The sequence below is a fragment of the Neodiprion virginianus genome, chromosome 2, assembly GCF_021901495.1.
Source record: "Neodiprion virginianus isolate iyNeoVirg1 chromosome 2, iyNeoVirg1.1, whole genome shotgun sequence".
Taxonomy (NCBI): domain Eukaryota; kingdom Metazoa; phylum Arthropoda; class Insecta; order Hymenoptera; family Diprionidae; genus Neodiprion; species Neodiprion virginianus.
Window position 1 is genome coordinate 30,362,751 of NC_060878.1, and position 17,815 is coordinate 30,380,565.

The window sequence follows — 17,815 nt, forward strand, 5'->3', positions numbered from 1 at the left end:
AAAATGTTTTTGGCAAAAATTTTTGCGATTTTGAAAAGTGCTGAAATCAATTAATTGTAGCACTGATCAGGCGTAATTTTGCGAGAGAAATCGATTGGGCGCAGTCCCAATACGCTGCGATCAACGCATCAATAGTTACAGCCAAAAAACGAGAACCTTAATTTTTGACGTTTTTCAGCGGGTGCTTTTTCGCTCGCCATTTCTCTCCTGTTGGTCCTACGCTCTTTTCGCTGCGCTTTCTGAGTTCCTGAGGGTCCCATTGGTCGAATAAGGGTCATTTAAATCGAATCTGAGACCAAAAGTTTTTTGCCCGAAAAAAAAGTAAGGCTAACCCCTTTGTGTTTTTGGCAAAAATTTTCGCGATTTTAAAAAGTGCTGAAATCAATCAATTGTGGCACTAATCAGGCGTAATTTTGCGAGAGAAATCGATTGGGCGCAGTCCCAATACGCTGCGATCAACGCATCGAAAGTTACAGCCAAAAAACGAGAACCTCAATTTTTGACGTTTTTCAGCCGGTGCTTTTTTGCTCGCCATTTCTCTCCTGTTGGTCCTACGCTCTTTTCGCTGCGTTTTCTGAGTTCCTTAGGGTCCAATTAGTCAGGTAGGGGTCGTTCAAATCGAATCTGAGCCCAAAAGTTATTTGCCCAAAAAAAAAGTAAGGCTAACCCCTTTCCATTTTTGGCAAAAATTATCGCGATTCTGAAAAGTGCTGAAATCAATTAATTGTAGCACTAATCAGGCGTAATTTTGCAAGAGAAATCGATTGGGCGCAGTTCCAATACGCTGCGATCAACGCATCAAAAGTTACAGCCAATAAACGAGAACCTGAATTTTCGACATTTTTCAGCAGGTGCTTTTTCGCTCGCCATTTCTCTCCTGTTGGTCCTACGCTCTTTTCGCTGCGTTTTCTGAGTTCCTTAGGGTCCAATTAGTCAGGTGAAGGTCGTTTAAATCGAATCCGAGACCAAAAGTTTTTTGCCAAAAAAAAAAGTAAGGCTAACCCCTTTGTGTTTTTGGCAAAAATTTTCGCGATTTTGAAAAGAGCTGAAATGAATTAATTGTAGCTCTGACCAGGCGTAATTCTGCGAGAGAAATCGATTGGGCGCAGTTCCAATACGCTGCGATCAACGCATCGAAAGTTACAGCCAAAAAACGAGAACCTGAATTTTCGACATTCTTCAGCAGGTGCTTTTTCGCTCGCCATTCCTCTCCTGTTGATGTCACGCTCTTTTTGCTGCGATTTCCGAGTTCCTGAGGGTCCCATTGGTCGAATAAGGGTCATTCAAATCGAATCTGAGACCAAAAGTTTTTTGCCAAAAAAAAAAGTAAGGCTAACCCCTTTGTGTTTTTGGCTAAAATTTTCGCGATTTTGAAAAGTGCTGAAATCAATTAATTGTAGCACTAATCAGGCGTAATTTTGCGAGAGAAATCGATTGGGCGCAGTCCCAATACGCTGCGATCAACGCATCGAAAGTTACAGCCAGAAAACGAGAACCTGTTTTTTCATCATTTTTCAGCGAGTGCTTTTTTGCTCGCCATTCCTCTCCTGTTGATGTCACGCTCTTTTTGCTGCGTTTTCTGAGTTCCTGAGGGTCCCATTGGTCGAATAAGGGTCATTTAAATCGAATCTGAGACCAAAAGTTTTTTGCCCAAAAAAAAAGTAAGGCTAACCCCTTTGTGTTTTTGGCAAAAATTTTCGCGATTTTGAAAAATGCTGAAATCAATTAATTGTAGCACTAATCAGGCGTAATTTTGCGAGAGAAATCGATTGGGCGCAGTCCCAATACGCAGCGATCAACGCATCAATAGTTACAGCCAAAAAAGAGATCCTCAATTTTTGACGTTTTTCAGCCGGTGCTTTTTTGCCCGCCATTTTTCTCCTGTTGGTCCTACGCTCTTTTCGCTGCTCTTTCTGAGTTCCTTAGGGTCTCATTAGTGAGGTGAAGGTCGTTTAAATCGAATCTGAGACCAAAAGTTTTTTGCCAAAAAAAAAAGTAAGGCTAACCCCTTTGTGTTTTTGGCAAAAATTTTCGCGATTTTGAAAAGTGCTGAAATGAATTAATTGTAGCTCTGACCAGGCGTAATTTTGCGAGAGAAATCGATTGGGCGCAGTTCCAATACGCTGCGATCAACGCATCGAAAGTTACAGCCAAAAAACGAGAACCTGAATTTTCGACATTTTTCAGCAGGTGCTTTTTCGCTCGCCATTTCTCTTCTGTTGGTCCTACGCTCTTTTCGCTGCGCTTTCTGAGTTCCTGAGGGTCCCATTGGTCAAATAAGGGCCACTTGAATCGAATCCGAGACCAAAAGTTTTTTGCCCAAAAAAAAAAGTAAGGGTAACCCCTTTGTGTTTTTGGCAAAAATTTTCGCGATTTTGAAAAGTGCTGAAATGAATTAATTGTAGCTCTGACCAGGCGTAATTTTGCGAGAGAAATCGATGGGGCGCAGTTCCAATACGCTGCGATCAACGCATCGAAAGTTACAGCTAAAAAACGAGAACCTGAATTTTCGACATTTTTCAGCAGGTGCTTTTTCGCTCGCCATTCCTCTCCTGTTGATGTCACGCTCTATTTGCTGCGTTTTCTGAGTTCCTGAGGGTCCCATTGGTCGAATAAGGGTCATTCAAATCGAATCTGAGACCAAAAGTTTTTTGCCAAAACAAAAAGTAAGGCTAACCCCTTAGTGTTTTTGGCAAAAACTTTCGCGATTTTGAAAAGTGCTGAAATCAATCAATTGTGGCACTAATCAGGCGTAATTTTGCAAGAGAAATCGATTGGGCGCTGTCTCAATACGCTGCGATCAACGCATCGAAAGTTACAGCCAAAAAACGAGAACCTGTTTTTTCATCATTTTTCAGCGAGTGCTTTTTTGCTCGCCATTCCTCTCCTGTTGATGTCACGCTTTTTTTGCTGCGTTTTCTGAGTTCCTGAGGGTCCCATTGGTCGAATAAGGGTCATTTAAATCGAATCTGAGACCAAAAGTTTTTTGCCCAAAAAAAAAGTAAGGCTAACCCCTTTGTGTTTTTGGCAAAAATTTTCGCGATTTTGAAAAATGCTGAAATCAATTAATTGTAGCACTAATCAGGCGTAATTTTGCGAGAGAAATCGATTGGGCGCAGTCCCAATACGCAGCGATCAACGCATCAATAGTTACAGCCAAAAAAGAGATCCTCAATTTTTGACGTTTTTCAGCCGGTGCTTTTTTGCCCGCCATTTCTCTCCTGTTGGTCCTACGCTCTTCTCGCTGCTCTTTCTGAGTTCCTTAGGGTCTCATTAGTGAGGTGAAGGTCGTTTAAATCGAATCTGAGACCAAAAGTTTTTTGCCAAAAAAAAAAGTAAGGCTAACCCCTTTGTGTTTTTGGCAAAAATTTTCGCGATTTTGAAAAGTGCTGAAATGAATTAATTGTAGCTCTGACCAGGCGTAATTTTGCGAGAGAAATCGATTGGGCGCAGTTCCAATACGCTGCGATCAACGCATCGAAAGTTACAGCCAAAAAACGAGAACCTGAATTTTCGACATTTTTCAGCAGGTGCTTTTTCGCTCGCCATTTCTCTCCTGTTGGTCCTACGCTCTTTTCGCTGCGCTTTCTGAGTTCCTGAGGGTCCCATTGGTCAAATAAGGGCCACTTGAATCGAATCCGAGACCAAAAGTTTTTTGCCCAAAAAAAAAAGTAAGGGTAACCCCTTTGTGTTTTTGGCAAAAATTTTCGCGATTTTAAAAAGTGCTGAAATGAATTAATTGTAGCTCTGACCAGGCGTAATTTTGCGAGAGAAATCGATGGGGCGCAGTTCCAATACGCTGCGATCAACGCATCGAAAGTTACAGCTAAAAAACGAGAACCTGAATTTTCGACATTTTTCAGCAGGTGCTTTTTCGCTCGCCATTCCTCTCCTGTTGATGTCACGCTCTATTTGCTGCGTTTTCTGAGTTCCTGAGGGTCCCATTGGTCGAATAAGGGTCATCCAAATCGAATCTGAGACCAAAAGTTTTTTGCCAAAACAAAAAGTAAGGCTAACCCCTTAGTGTTTTCGGCAAAAATTTTCGCGATTTTGAAAAGTGCTGAAATCAATCAATTGTGGCACTAATCAGGCGTAATTTTGCAAGAGAAATCGATTGGGCGCTGTCTCAATACGCTGCGATCAACGCATCGAAAGTTACAGCCAAAAAACGAGAACCTGTTTTTTCATCATTTTTCAGCGGGTGCTTTTTTGCTGGCCATTCCTCTCCTGTTGATGTCACGCTCTTTTTGCTGCGCTTTCTGAGTTCCTGAGGGTCCCATTGGTCAAATAAGGGCCACTTGAATCGAATCCGAGACCAAAAGTTTTTTGCCCAAAAAAAAAGTAAGGCTAACCCCTTTGTGTTTTTGGCAAAAATTTTCGCGATTTTGAAAAGTGCTGAAATGAATTAATTGTAGCTCTGACCAGGCGTAATTTTGCGAGAGAAATCGATGGGGCGCAGTTCCAATACGCTGCGATCAACGCATCGAAAGTTACAGCTAAAAAACGAGAACCTGAATTTTCGACATTTTCCAGCAGGTGCTTTTTCGCTCGCCATTCCTCTCCTGTTGATGTCACGCTCTTTTTGCTGCGTTTTCTGAGTTCCTGAGGGTCCCATTGGTCGAATAAGGGTCATTCAAATCGAATCTGAGACCAAAAGTTTTTTGCCAAAAAAAAAAGTAAGGCTAACCCCTTTGTGTTTTTGGCAAAAATTTTCGCGATTTTGAAAAGTGCTGAAATGAATTAATTGTAGCTCGGACCAGGCGTAATTTTGCGAGAGAAATCGATTGGGCGCAGTTCCAATACGCTGCGATCAACACATCGAAAGTTACAGCCAAAAAACGAGAACCTGAATTTTCGACATTTTTCAGCAGGTGCTTTTTCGCTCGCCATTTCTCTCCTGTTGGTCCTACGCTCTTTTCGCTGCGCTTTCTGAGTTCCTGAGGGTCCCATTGGTCAAATAAGGGTCATTTGAATCGAATCTGAGACCAAAAGTTTATTGCCAAAAAAAAAAGTAAGGCGAACCCCTTTGTGTTTTTGGCGAAAATTTTCGCGATTTTGAAAAGTGCTGGAATCAAATAATTGTAGGACTGATCGGACGTAATTTTGCGAGAGGAATCGATTAAGCACAGTCCTGATACGCTGCGAGCAGCGGATCAAAGTTACAGCCAAAAAACCAGAACCCGTGTTCTCGACATTTTTCAGCAGGTGATCCCACGCTCTTTTCGCTGCGTTTTCTTAGTTCCTGTTTGGTCCAATAAGCCACAAAAGGGTCATACGAACCAAAAATACTCAATCAGAGAGACAAAAGTAAGTTGTATCCCCTTGGACGGCTGAAAATTTCAAACGTGAAATTACCAAACCGACTTCTTCAGCCAATTTCGCCCTGCGCGCGCCTGCGTATCCGAAATGCCTTCGATGCAGCGTCAGGCCCAACATAGTAAAGCAGGCATAAAGGATTCGCGAACACGGAGTTATCGGTAGTGCCGTACGAATCATTACAACGTCGGGCCGGGCTGCTCTTCGTGTTTCTCTCTGTGTGGTTTTATTCTAATCTATGACCTATGCCCCCACATAACACTTGCTCGTCACTCTTCCGTCTTGACGTCGCGCGTGTGGACATGTATTCTAGTTGGAATCGCACTGTTGCAGTGTTGTGCCACACGAAAGCTATGTTTCATTTAAAATATTGTCATTGAGTCACTAATCAATGAGTCTTCTCACCATACAGACTTGGAATAAAACCAGTCCCAATTCCGTAGTAACCTATCAAAGCCTGGCAGAAGCACGGGCAGAATAGATTTTTGAAAACGTCACATCTTCCTTACGTCTCGTGCACCTGGACTATGTTATATTTCAATAACGTCGTAAGGTTTCGTAAATGGAAAGTCTTTCTAATTCTTGGTTTGTTTTCATTAGCCTTGGGATTGAAGGTCGTATTGAAAACGTTGCGAGTAACTGCCGCACAATTAACTGATTTGCGAAAATGTCCGGCATGTTACGGGCTTTCGATATGTGGGGCAATTTTAAATAACGAAATAGTTATCAGACATAGAGGTGTTTACGCTACCTTTGCCAATTTATTCAATGCGAAAAATGTTTTCTTCGGAAATTATGCCGGGGAAAAAGTTGTCCTCAAGAAACTCGCTCACACTTCAGAGCTATACGCATTTGACAAAATGCTCTGTACTGATTCGAAGCTCTTCGAGTTATGTCCCAACAATAGCAACAAGAAATCTGTGCCTCGTGCTATTGATTTTTACACACAAATCACCAGAGAACTAACCACTGATTTTGCTAGCGACAATATATCCAACCTGAGGCTCTGTCCAATTACTGATCACATGGACGATCTTCTTTACAATGTTTATGCAAATAGTGGTAATGATAAAAAGCAAATATCGCATGCTTACCTCTGGACGATACTGAGGATTAATCCAGAACCAGTAGTCTTACAGGTGATTGATCATGATAGGAAAAAATGCAGCCCAAACGGTATTGTAGATGATGCGGGAAAGCAATATTTATGCATAATGAATTGCTAATATAATACAGTTCGTCTAAACAGATATTGCCAACTGAGGACGGATGGCCGGTACCCAAATATTACGGGGCGTGTGGGAGAGTCATTGTCGAGGAATACGTAGGTCCCCCGTTATCCAATTACCATCAGGAGCCTTGGATAAGGCGAGCGAAAATTGCTTCAAGTCTTCTCGAGGCTGCACAGAAATTTACCTACCGAAGTCCTCACTTTGGCTTTTACTTGACTGATATATCTCCAGATAACATCGCAGTCGACCCCAAAGATAATGCAAAATTCATTGATATGGAAAACATCATTGTAGTAGATAAAAGAATTCAACAAAATAGTGAGTTCAGGGAAGTAATAATAAGAGCTCAAATACCTACGTTACATAACTCAATCGGATCTGAAATGTCCTTTAGCATCGAAGTGTTATCCAATTGAATATAATTTGAAAAAAGAAATTGTTCTATAAATCAATATTTTCAGACAGAACATCTGACTGGGAGGAATTGGAAGTTAACAAGGTTGATTTCACCTGTCAAAATTGTTTGGCATTTTCGCCAGTAGACATATGTAGTCATCATTTCAGTGATCATAATTATTATGCAGTCTGCCAGGTAAATTGACTCAGGTCAATGCATGTTTGAAATTATTATACAAGATTTTCGTTCAGACTTCAGTTGGATTTACTGTTTCAGCACCTCTTATCACGGACTACAAGCTCCAATGCAATACCTGGAGGATTGCTGCATGATATTCCAAATGATATTTTACAGCAATACCCAAATCTCCCAACTCTTATAGAACAGTGTGCTATACCTAGTGCAGCACATACGAGAATAGTAGTTGGGGATCTTCTGCGGGAAGTACTGAATGAGATTGTGCTAGAGAATACAAGGCAAATCCTCAGACATTAATTTGACGCAGTTTCAATCATTTATGATCAACCCATTATGTATTATAAATATTACTCTTATAATTAAGAACCTACACAATTATTTGGAAGAGAAAAAAAGGAAACGGCAAATATTTTTTTACAGAATAATAATGTTGAATTTACTCATATCTAAGTGATTCAACAATTAACAAACAATTTTGTTTTTTATTCAAACGAACTCCATGTCATGAACAATAAATTTGATGCTTATCATTGTGTGCAGTCTTATGTTCAGTATCCTGTCTAGAACTATTTCGGCAATTTAGATTTTATTTTAAACGAAATAGGTATAATCATTCTATTAAACCTACAAAAATATTCTAAATTCCGCGCACCTGTGCAGCAAATACGCCACAAACAAGTAATTATTCTTTCATTAGGTGACGTATGCGACGCGACTACCCGAAGTAACACGATGGCATAACATTTGCTATTCCGATATGTACTGCTAACTATTCTCTAGTAATTTCTTCAGTCTTGCTATTTCAAGTTCTTGCTGTTCTAATTTGCTTTGTTGTTTCTGAATTATAATACTTTTTTCATTGTTGTCATTTCTTAATTTAGCTATCATTAAATCTTTATCTTCACTGAGTTCCTGCAGAAGTTGTTTCGTTGTTGGCCGTGCATTTGGATCCGTCTGAACCAATTGGCTCAGTATGAAAGCCTAGTTCGAGAAAAATTTAAAAAACAAATAAATAATCGAAAATCAATTTTTTCAGGTTCCCATAGCATTGTATGTCGCGAGTACAATGAAAAGAATGATTTCTATTCTCAAACATCAACATACCCATTTAGGATGATTCATTTTCAACGTGTCTGGGATTTGGCCTGCCTGCAATGCACCAATTATCTTGCTGCGTTCCATTCGAGTTTTCATCAACATAATAAGTTCTAGAAGGACGATTCCCAAACTAAATATGTCACTCTGAAATCAAGGAAGTATAAAAATTTGAATACTTGCAAAAAAATAAATACTACGATAGTATCAATTAATGGCATATATAATTCGGTTATAGTACTAGCTTTTTAGATCAAGAAATACCGCAAAGATTGCCAGACAATTGTAAATCATTGAGTTGGACATAAAAAAGGTTGAATTCAATATGAAAAAAGGTGGGAAAAGAAAGAAACCGAAGTACCTTGGGATTACATTTGCCACGCAATTGTTCTGGTGCAGCATACATGTGCGTGCCAAATACAGAATGATGATTTTTTTTCTGCAGTGCACAGGCCAGTCCAAAATCTCCTAATTGAACCGTAAGATGATCAATTGTTGATATAAAAATGTTGCTTGGCTGGTAAAAGGGAAAAACGAAGCTCAATAAATTGAACACTATCCAACATAGTATTGTGTCATATTTGTACTTGACATTTATTCTTGCTGACTGTTCCATTTTTAAGTAATAAAAATAGTAGATGTTATTCATTCAACTTAATTACCTTTATATCATGGTGTACTACTCCACGAGAATGAATATAATCCAATCCAGACAAAATTTGTGTTAGAATTACAGTGACAAGAGGCTGAGAGACAGGTTCCACTCTATCGTCTAACCATTCTCGTAGCGTGCGCTCGCAGAGTGCCATTTGTATATACAATGTGTAAAGGTTCTGGTTCTATATGGAACATTTAAATTGTGTACTATAGTGATTAATCAGCACTAAAACCCCATTTGTTAATGAAAATTCACTGTGGCCCAAAATTTTTGCCAATAGATTTACCACGCTCCACTCTCAGTTTAACCAATCCATAACCACTTATTTCAGGTTTAAATTAGGCATATCATTTTCCATGCATATGCATATATATGAAATCACAAACAATGAATAGTAAAATTCTACTAGCGTTATTACTAACCATCTTCGAATTGTACTGGCATATTTGCTGTTCAGAAACTGATTCTTCAAAGGATTCACTATCTTCACTCGCCTCTTCATCATTTGAATTACTATCCAGCGTGAGGTGTCTGCTACTTTCTTTTGAATAGCTTTTATTACTTTCGTAATCACCTCTGAATGACACAACACTGGAGTATGATTTTTCTGCTATATTAACATCGACATCACTGTCCAACATTCTGCAATCCATATGATTTGTTGAAGAAATTGATAAACTGGGAATGTGCAGACCTTTGTTAATTTTTCCACCGGTCTTCCTGCTTTTTGATAAATTTATTTTCACCTCAGAATGGGAGCTATAGTTCGCACGGCCGTTTTTACGATTTTTGCGACTTCGGCTGCAAGACAGTTTCTCAGATATATGTAAGCCGTATTTATCAGAACATTCAGGTGATGCATTTTGAACAAATGGAACTAGAAGTGTTTGCTCAATCCAAGCGCCTTTGTACGGCACAATATTAGGGTGATTTAGGGTAGCCAATGTTTTCACTTCTTTAAGATATCGCATGATGTTTTGAACTCTGCAAGATGGCACTACTACCTTTTTTATAGCATATTCAGTTCCATCTAGTCGATGTCGAGCTTTAAATACATTTCCAAATCCACCCTTAGATATAAACCCAATTTCCTCAAACTCATGTCTGTAGCGGGACCATTCAGTCATTAAAGAACTGAAATGAGAGGCAATTAAATTTAAATTGAAAAAAAATAGGCTGTATAATCTACAGTATTATTTTCAAATACTGTTTCATTTCTTTATACCTTGGTACTTGTAGGGCACTTTCAGAACCTGTCGAAGCTCTAGCAACAGTAACTAAATGGAATAATGCTCGCTGATATTGACTTCTGACTAACTCCAGTTCTTCCATGTTGTATGAACCATCAATCAACTTCATTTCGTGTAATTTATCACAAATGGCTGTTGAGGGAAAAAATTGGGGTCTTATAAATAAATATAATCCAATGAAATATGGATTACATCATTGCCCAACTCTCACAATGAGTTAGACTGAGTTAGAAGAAAGATAGAATATTGAAATTAGGCGAATTTCTAACTGAATAATGCTCAGATCAAGTACTTAGCTTTTATGTTTCAGTTTTATTTTGGAGTTCATAAGGTTAAAAATGTTATATTTACCATAGTATAATTTATTCCTGCGTACAGGATCCCCCTCGAAAAGTGTGCAGAGCTGTTGTATAAGCGCTTCGACGAGTAGGCTGGTAGATGGAGAAACTCTGCCAACAACTTGACCACCAGCTTGTACTTCTTTACAATCATCCATTCGATAAGTTGTCCATGTGTCGTTTCCTGCAAAATAAGTAATTACTGACACTCGTGAGCCAAACGAATTTAGATATACTAATTTTACATTCAACTAGGTATCGCTGAGCGAGATCAGCGTATGTTATTCTAGCCAATAAGCCATCTTTGCAATTTCAATATACTCCCATTTTTTTTCTCTCAATGATTTAAATATGTATCTCCTGACTGAAATAAAGTAACGATGATAAAACACATGGATGGTGATGTGACACAATTTTTTTACGTTCAAAATGCTCGAACAATTCAAACTTGAATAATCTTAAACATACGCTCTAACCTCTATCGAAGGTGGTAACAGTCGACAGATCACCCCAAGGATTGTTTTCGGGTGATACGCTATCATCCATGTTAACACATAATAAGCAACTATTTTCACATTTTTGTCTGACCTTTTCTCCCTGAACCTCGCAATTCACTTCACGTATTTTAAATCACATACATATACGCGACATTGCGGCACTCGGTTACGTATTCACGAATACGCGACATATGGTGTTTATTTTTCAAGGTGATCGTAGTATATTTGAAATAGTAGGCTCCAGAATATTCCACCTTAAGGTGCATGTAGCGCCTCCACGGCCGTTGACTGAAAAATATAAAGACCTGGCCCTAATGGGCTTTGGAGTGACAACTGAAAATCGTCGTGCGCTTGCGCCCGCTGAAATATTCCAACGGTAGACTTGACAACTTATTGGAGAACATCAGAGAGTTACCGATTTCGACGTGATGCTGGCTGCACTCACCTTCCCAGTAACACAATCTTCGCAATGGTAAGCGCAAGTCAGTACTTACAATTGGCCTGTGTGTAATTACCGACTGTTCGGTGATACAAGAAATTAATAATGAGAATAAATTTCTTCCAAAATTCGTAACAAAACAGTGATTTGATTAAAGTACATAGATTATAAATAGTAATAGATCAGATGTAATAATGATGCAGAGACCAAAAAGTATACATGTATATGCGGTCCATGTATGATATTAATATACATGATCCATTTACGATTGATACGTGATGCACACTATAAATTTTATAATTTTCCAGGAGACTAACTAAATTATCTACAATAATCGGCTATAAAATGAAAATAGAAGAATTATTCATTTCGAAATGGTATTAATATCTTAATAAATAATATTAATTAATAATATTGTGGTAATTCATCCAGGTAGCGGACCTGGAGCGTAGAAACTATGGAGCGCTTGGCCTTGAAATCGAGTTCCACCAGGTAGCGGGCCTGGTGCGTAGAAACCACGGAGCACTTGTTCTGGAACTCCAGTTGCACCAGGAAGCGGACCCGGAGCGCAGGAACCACGGAGGTAGAGAGGTTTCTCTCTGGGTAGAGAACCCGGTATTCGAAATCTGTGGAGCGCGATTGTCATACGTCCGCTCTACTCCGCGATTGTTTCCAGACTGAGAAATTCGGCTAGCTGATTCTAGATCGATGACGTCAGGAGAAAAGAAAATTTGGGTGACGTCACTTTCCGAACATCCGAACATTCAAACTTTGGTTTCGAACTTTAATACTGTGTATGATGTATGATGATATGATATGATGTATAATGATTTCAGTTTTAACATTTCACACAAGAAATACGCACTTTATCTTTCCTGCCGATTCCAGACTCAAGCGGCTAGGCTCTTCAATGGTTGACGTTGACTAAAGGTATATTCTTCAGTCAACGGGTGAGCTAATAACGCTGTCGTTTCGTGACAGTTGGATGATAAAATTTTTTGCTCGTACCTTCCAAATGTATGTTGAGATACACTCGAAGCTTCAAGAAGCTTCGTTCTAACTCTGCGTATCAAAAAAAAAAAAATCGCCGACAATCGCCTTTTTATGTCTTCAAATCAGGACACAGCGTTAAATACTGTCTCATATGCGGAGCATCCATTTCATTTCGATCAAAATTAGCGCGTCCGTGATATATTACAGTTACTCCGAATTTTTTTCAATACGAATACTTTTCGAAAAACAATCCTGCTTCTCTACTCAACGTAGATACTTCACTCGCGACTAGCTAACTAGTAACAGCGTTTCGAATCCATGCCTACGAAAATTCAAGAGCAAGAGAGCAAATGAAAAGTTGCTGGAATAATAATGAATATTGATGTTATAGAACACATCGGACGAGCAGGGGGACGAACAGAACGAAGGTGGTCGGAGATGGTTGGAGATGTTCGGAAATGGCAGGAGGTGGTAGGCTCCGGTAGGAGGTGGTAGGGGGTGGTAGCAGGCCGTCGGCGATGGCAGGAGGTGGCAGGGGATGGCAGGCTGTCGTAGGGGGTGGTAGTGCTGGAAAATCTGCGCCACCATGTTGAATTTCAACTCTGTAGTTAATGTGCGGAAACTGGCACACCATCCCTTCATTATCTTTGAATGAGGATGATAGCAGATAATAGCCACTACGGTCGAAAAAGAATATGCTTAAACTCTCAAAATCGCCGCCAAAATCCTTGTCAACAACTGAAGTAACAGTCATTGACCGATATTCATTCAACGTGACGGTCAACGAATGTGTCAGTCTACAAAAGAATAAGTGCTTTAATTATTAAATGCACTTTTTAGTTATTAATATTTTGCGAAATTATTACTACGTCCGCTTCAGTAAACGCCTTATCGTGCGAATATCTCAACCCAAATAAATAATGAAACCAAATTTAAGTTTGAATAAACGTAACAATCATGTTCTCGTAACATTTGTGATATGTGCATCTTCAGCCAACGCCAAATCACAGTGGAGCCATTGCATGGAGTGAAAAAAGTTGATCTTTTCCTTCAACAACATGAATATACATCGGCGGGATATTTTATTAGTGCGCATTGACTAAAGAACATACTTCAATCAATATCATACGTTTAGTTACACGGAAATTCGCTCTCGCCAGTTTTTTGAGTATATTCGATAGTCGATTAACATTCGAGAGTTGTGAGCCGCGATTCACCATGAGTGGTAGCCGGTGGGGATAGTGGAAAAGAATAGGATCGTTGCGCAGGGTGTACTTGCTTTGGGCTGTTGCTTGGATAATTTCAATAAATTTTAGTTAATCTTTATGAGTGATACAGTATAATTCTAGTTACAAAAATGAGCGGCAAACAAGGACGTGAGCTAGCTCTGTCAATGCTCCGAGTACTGCCCCGCGTAACTTTGGCGAACATCCGAGATAATCCCGGCTCGAGACAAACTGTAAGTTTGTGCTTTAATTTTGTAAGATGTAAACATGATGGAACGTTGACAGACACTTGACAATGATATTACAAATATCCCAACCAGTTTTTCCCAACATATGAAATTTCAGTTCACTAATGAATTTGCTTGGCGCAACATTGTCTCCTTACCGAATATCGGAGCTAAGATTAGATTAGGTTAGGTTGGATTAGGTTTTCCAACTGGACAGCAATTCATTGATGAGATATCCCATTGAATGCGAAAAGGATGTATATGAGCTCTTATATCATTCCGTTTTTCAATTTCTCAAACCACTGTTGTGTTATCAACGCGCAACACTTTACACAGTTTAGTTATTACCTGTACACACAAGCTAAAGTATTTAGATAATGTTCATTGAAAACTTACGTTGCTTAGAAAAAAAGAGGCAGAGCTCAGCATGGAGGTGATTATCATGGAGCTGGAAATAAGGGATCAGGTCAAAGGCAAAACTACATGCGACCTGGTTACGAAACTGGAAATAATCCATTTTACTTGAGATTCGGTTATGAGCCATATTACAAAGGGCATCAGTAAGTGTTCTAAATTTCAATCAATCCCTATTAATATTGTTGTAATTCAAAGCAATTAAATTTCTCTTTATGTTTTTGTTGCAAAAATACGTTTGCTTTTCTTTTAGTACTTTCATAAATTGTTAAAATAATTATTTTATTTGCCTTGCAGCCTGCGGAGACAGTACCCACCTCTGTCTTTATCCAAACTTCAACAGTTCATAGATACTAACAGAATAGATGCTTCGAAACCTATAGATCTCGCAGCTCTACTGAATACTGGACTTTATCATATAACGCCACACATGAAACATGCAGGAGTTCACCTCACTGATGAGGCAAATATAATTTTATTATTTAAACAATAACTAACATTATTTGACGTTTGAAAAAAGAATGAATTATGTACATCTACAGTGAATTTATGTTTCACGTTTAACTTAATTTTATTTATAATTTTCCACAGGGGGCCGATGAGTTTCAAGGAAAAGTTAATATAGAAGTTCAGTGGGCATCAGAGCCTGTAATCGCTGCCATTGAAAGAAATGGAGGAGTGATTACAACAACCTACTATGATCAACAGAGTTTGCATGCTGTATTGAATCCCAGAAAATTTTTCGAGAAAGGTACTTATGCAATTTTACACTACCTAATTTTACTGGAAAATGAGGATCAGCGACTGTTTTTGCTGGGTACATAATTTTTTATGTATTTAATCTTTTAAAACAAATATTTATCAGGTGAGGCAATTCCAAGAAGAATGTTGCCCCCCATGGATTGCTTAGAATATTATTCAAGTGCAGAAACGCGTGGATATTTAGCAGACCCAGAAAAAGTATGTCATGAGCGCTTGGTACTAGCGCAAAAGTATGGCTATAATCTTCCAAAAATTGAGGAAGATCCTCAATATGAAATGCTGTCTGAACGTAAAGACCCTCGTCAAATATTCTACGGACTCGAGCCAGGTTGGGTCGTCGTTCTCAAGGACAAGGCAATCTTGAAACCGAAAGCCGATTATTTGAAAGAATTTTACCAAAATTAATAACCCGTGTATTTATAGTTCCTTAATAAAAATATATACAGTAGAATTAGACATTATTTTCATTGGATTAATGTCGTTATGGTATAAAAATAATAGAAATATCAAGTCATAAAACAAATATTTATATAATAGGTATATGAAGAGTGTAAATGAAATTTTTTCACGCAGTCAAGTTGTACTTTTCATTATCGGCCAGGCGATAACCCAGATTCTCTTTTCGAAGAACGTTGAGTAACATCTCTTCACTGAGGCTCCATAGTTTTTCAGCTAATGCTGAATCTTGAGCAGCAGCAGAAGAATCACACCGATAGCAATTGTTGAAATAAATACCTGTTGCTCCTTCAAGTTCTGGCGCAGTTGCACAAAATACAGACGTGCTAGCGGCTTGTTGCTAGAATAAAGCAATGGAGCCTATTTTTATATTCATTAAATAATCCAATTTCTTGGAATATCAGTTCAGTTTCAGTTTTCCGATTATTTACCAATGATTTTGTGAACGGGCGTGCCAAAGCATACAATAATCTCCAAAGCCACCAGTGCCTAGATATATCCGTAGAAACTATATTTCCAGGGTGCAAACAAAACACAGCAACAGATGGCCACCGTTTAGCTAATTCTACAGAAAATAAAACATTACAGAGCTTCGAGTTATTGTACGCTCCCATTGCCCAGTAGCTACTTGCCGGTGGTGACAAGACTGAGGGATGAATATCATCTGGGGATTTTATAGAAGAGAATCTGAAACGTAAGTAACAGGTCAAGGTTCAATAAAGTGCCTCATGAAAATAGTTAACAAAAGTTGTGTGTAGATGTGTTTGGTACAAGAATTTTACCTATGCGATTCACTTGATACCACGACAATTCTAGCATTTTCCGTATTGTGTATGATGGGCTCAAGTAACATCGTGAAATAAAATTGTGCCAGATGATTTGTTTGAAACGTTGATTCATAACCATTTACAGTTATTAAGTGTGGTATACCAAAGACTCCAGCATTCAATATGAGTATATCAAGCTTTCTGAAAGTAAAACAGTGATTCAGTAATTTATTAAATGAAGATTTACTTTTCTCAAACGAAAAATGAACGAGTTTACTTACGTGTACTCAAGCTTAAGTTTGGAAGCAGCTTCGGTAACATTTTCTAGATTATTTAGATCCAAGTGTAGTAATTCACACTCAACATTCTCCTTTTCCTTTATTATTTTGTTTACAGCTTCTTGGCCTCTGTCCAGGTTTCGGCAGGCTAGGATTACTTTGCAGCCATGTAAAGCCAAGGACCTGGCAGTTTCAAAACCTGAATTAAGGTCACTCAAAGATTAGTGATAACTAATCAACAAAGGCAATCTTGAAGTTTAAATGTTTAATTTCAGGAGCTAGTTACCTATGCCACAATTAGCACCAGTAATAATTGCTATTTTTCCTTTAAGATCTCTGCCATGTAGTACAGACAGAGCTGTACTACTTGCATCAAATCTCTGTCGAATTGGTTGTGACATCTCTCTGTACTCCGTGGCAAAGGCTAAGCGTGGATCTGTGTATGTAGTTGTGCGATTGACGTGATCAACAAACAGAACTTTACCATTTTCAGAAATACATTTTTCCCAGCCAGGTGGTAGTTCTGAAAATAATATCGTGCATATTAGGTACATTAAATCAATGTCATTTTGAGGTGTTAATTATTAAGCCTGTTGTGAAGTTTGTTGCAAATTTTCAATGTAAAACTTTAAACATTATCGTTAAAAAATTATACTTTTACATACATACCTCCTTCTACAACTTTTTTACGTCCAGTACGAGGATGCATCCATTGGGTTCCCTTGGTGTAGTGGCTGCCAAAACAGAAAAACAATTATAATCCCAGATAGACAAGACGAATTGACTCGATTATGGATTCTTGATTGTAATCTCGACTGACAGTAGTTTCGTCAGCTGAAAATTGTAGGTAGTAAGAGACTGCCGTTACCACCGTATTCGTCATACTCTTTTGCTTGCTTCGAAATGAAAACCGTAGCTGGCTGTCTTTATCAATTTTCAGTCAACGGTTGTTGGTTCAAACTCGACCTAACTTAACCCAACTTGACAATCATTAAATCCTTGAATTTGCGAAAGCTAGTTGCGTAAGAAAAATTTTAAGTAAACAGTATGATTTTCGGACTTACTAACTTTACGTAGTAAACGTTGCCATCCAACGTAGCTCGTTCCTCCCATCCCGGTGGTAACTCGTCTTCGCTATCCGAATCCGACATAACACCCACCATCTTGGAATTATAAACGCAATCTGATAGAGGGGAAGTTGGCAAGGATCGAGCTGTCAGTTTCATGAGCCGGAAAGCGCCGAATTCGATCCGTGTATAGCTATGAACTTGT

At 38.8% G+C, this 17,815-nt stretch overlaps 4 protein-coding genes across 9 annotated transcripts; 2 read left to right on the forward strand and 2 right to left on the reverse strand.

Annotated features, from left to right (window-relative positions):
* The first annotated feature begins 5,466 nt into the window (after positions 1-5,466).
* LOC124298577 (divergent protein kinase domain 2A) lies at positions 5,467-7,676 on the forward strand. 5 transcript variants are annotated; one of them, XM_046750764.1, is made up of 5 exons: positions 5,467-6,378; positions 6,445-6,455; positions 6,566-6,866; positions 7,010-7,140; positions 7,222-7,676. In XM_046750764.1, exons 1-5 carry the CDS (start codon positions 5,844-5,846, stop codon positions 7,438-7,440), a joined length of 1,197 nt encoding a protein of 398 aa, XP_046606720.1. In that variant the 5' UTR covers positions 5,467-5,843; the 3' UTR covers positions 7,441-7,676. The 5 variants fall into 5 exon arrangements, with proteins under 5 accessions (XP_046606720.1, XP_046606719.1, XP_046606723.1 ...); XM_046750767.1 differs by lacking the exon at positions 6,445-6,455 and adding an exon at positions 6,456-6,492 and having other exon boundaries at positions 6,237-6,378; XM_046750766.1 differs by having other exon boundaries at positions 6,242-6,378; positions 6,445-6,492.
* On the reverse strand, positions 7,595-11,279 carry LOC124298573 (eukaryotic translation initiation factor 2-alpha kinase 1-like). Its single transcript, XM_046750756.1, has 8 exons — positions 10,961-11,279; positions 10,498-10,668; positions 10,122-10,278; positions 9,319-10,030; positions 8,901-9,077; positions 8,600-8,755; positions 8,248-8,385; positions 7,595-8,124 (listed from the first exon to the last, which is right to left on the reverse strand). The coding sequence occupies exons 1-8, from the start codon at positions 11,028-11,030 to the stop codon at positions 7,909-7,911; spliced, it is 1,797 nt and encodes a 598-aa protein (XP_046606712.1). The 5' UTR covers positions 11,031-11,279; the 3' UTR covers positions 7,595-7,908.
* Positions 11,280-11,353: 74 nt separating this feature from the next.
* LOC124298579 (39S ribosomal protein L15, mitochondrial) lies at positions 11,354-15,493 on the forward strand. The gene is made up of 7 exons (XM_046750769.1): positions 11,354-11,453; positions 11,853-12,003; positions 12,805-13,872; positions 14,272-14,426; positions 14,578-14,743; positions 14,872-15,031; positions 15,146-15,493. The coding sequence occupies exons 3-7, from the start codon at positions 13,771-13,773 to the stop codon at positions 15,445-15,447; spliced, it is 885 nt and encodes a 294-aa protein (XP_046606725.1). The 5' UTR covers positions 11,354-11,453; positions 11,853-12,003; positions 12,805-13,770; the 3' UTR covers positions 15,448-15,493.
* Positions 15,151-17,769, reverse strand: LOC124298576 (WW domain-containing oxidoreductase). 2 transcript variants are annotated; one of them, XM_046750761.1, is made up of 7 exons: positions 17,612-17,769; positions 17,213-17,277; positions 16,830-17,066; positions 16,547-16,742; positions 16,281-16,466; positions 15,930-16,185; positions 15,151-15,838 (listed from the first exon to the last, which is right to left on the reverse strand). In XM_046750761.1, the coding sequence occupies exons 1-7, from the start codon at positions 17,767-17,769 to the stop codon at positions 15,608-15,610; spliced, it is 1,329 nt and encodes a 442-aa protein (XP_046606717.1). In that variant the 3' UTR covers positions 15,151-15,607. The 2 variants fall into 2 exon arrangements, with proteins under 2 accessions (XP_046606717.1, XP_046606718.1); XM_046750762.1 differs by having other exon boundaries at positions 17,608-17,750.
* Positions 17,770-17,815: the final 46 nt, after the last annotated feature.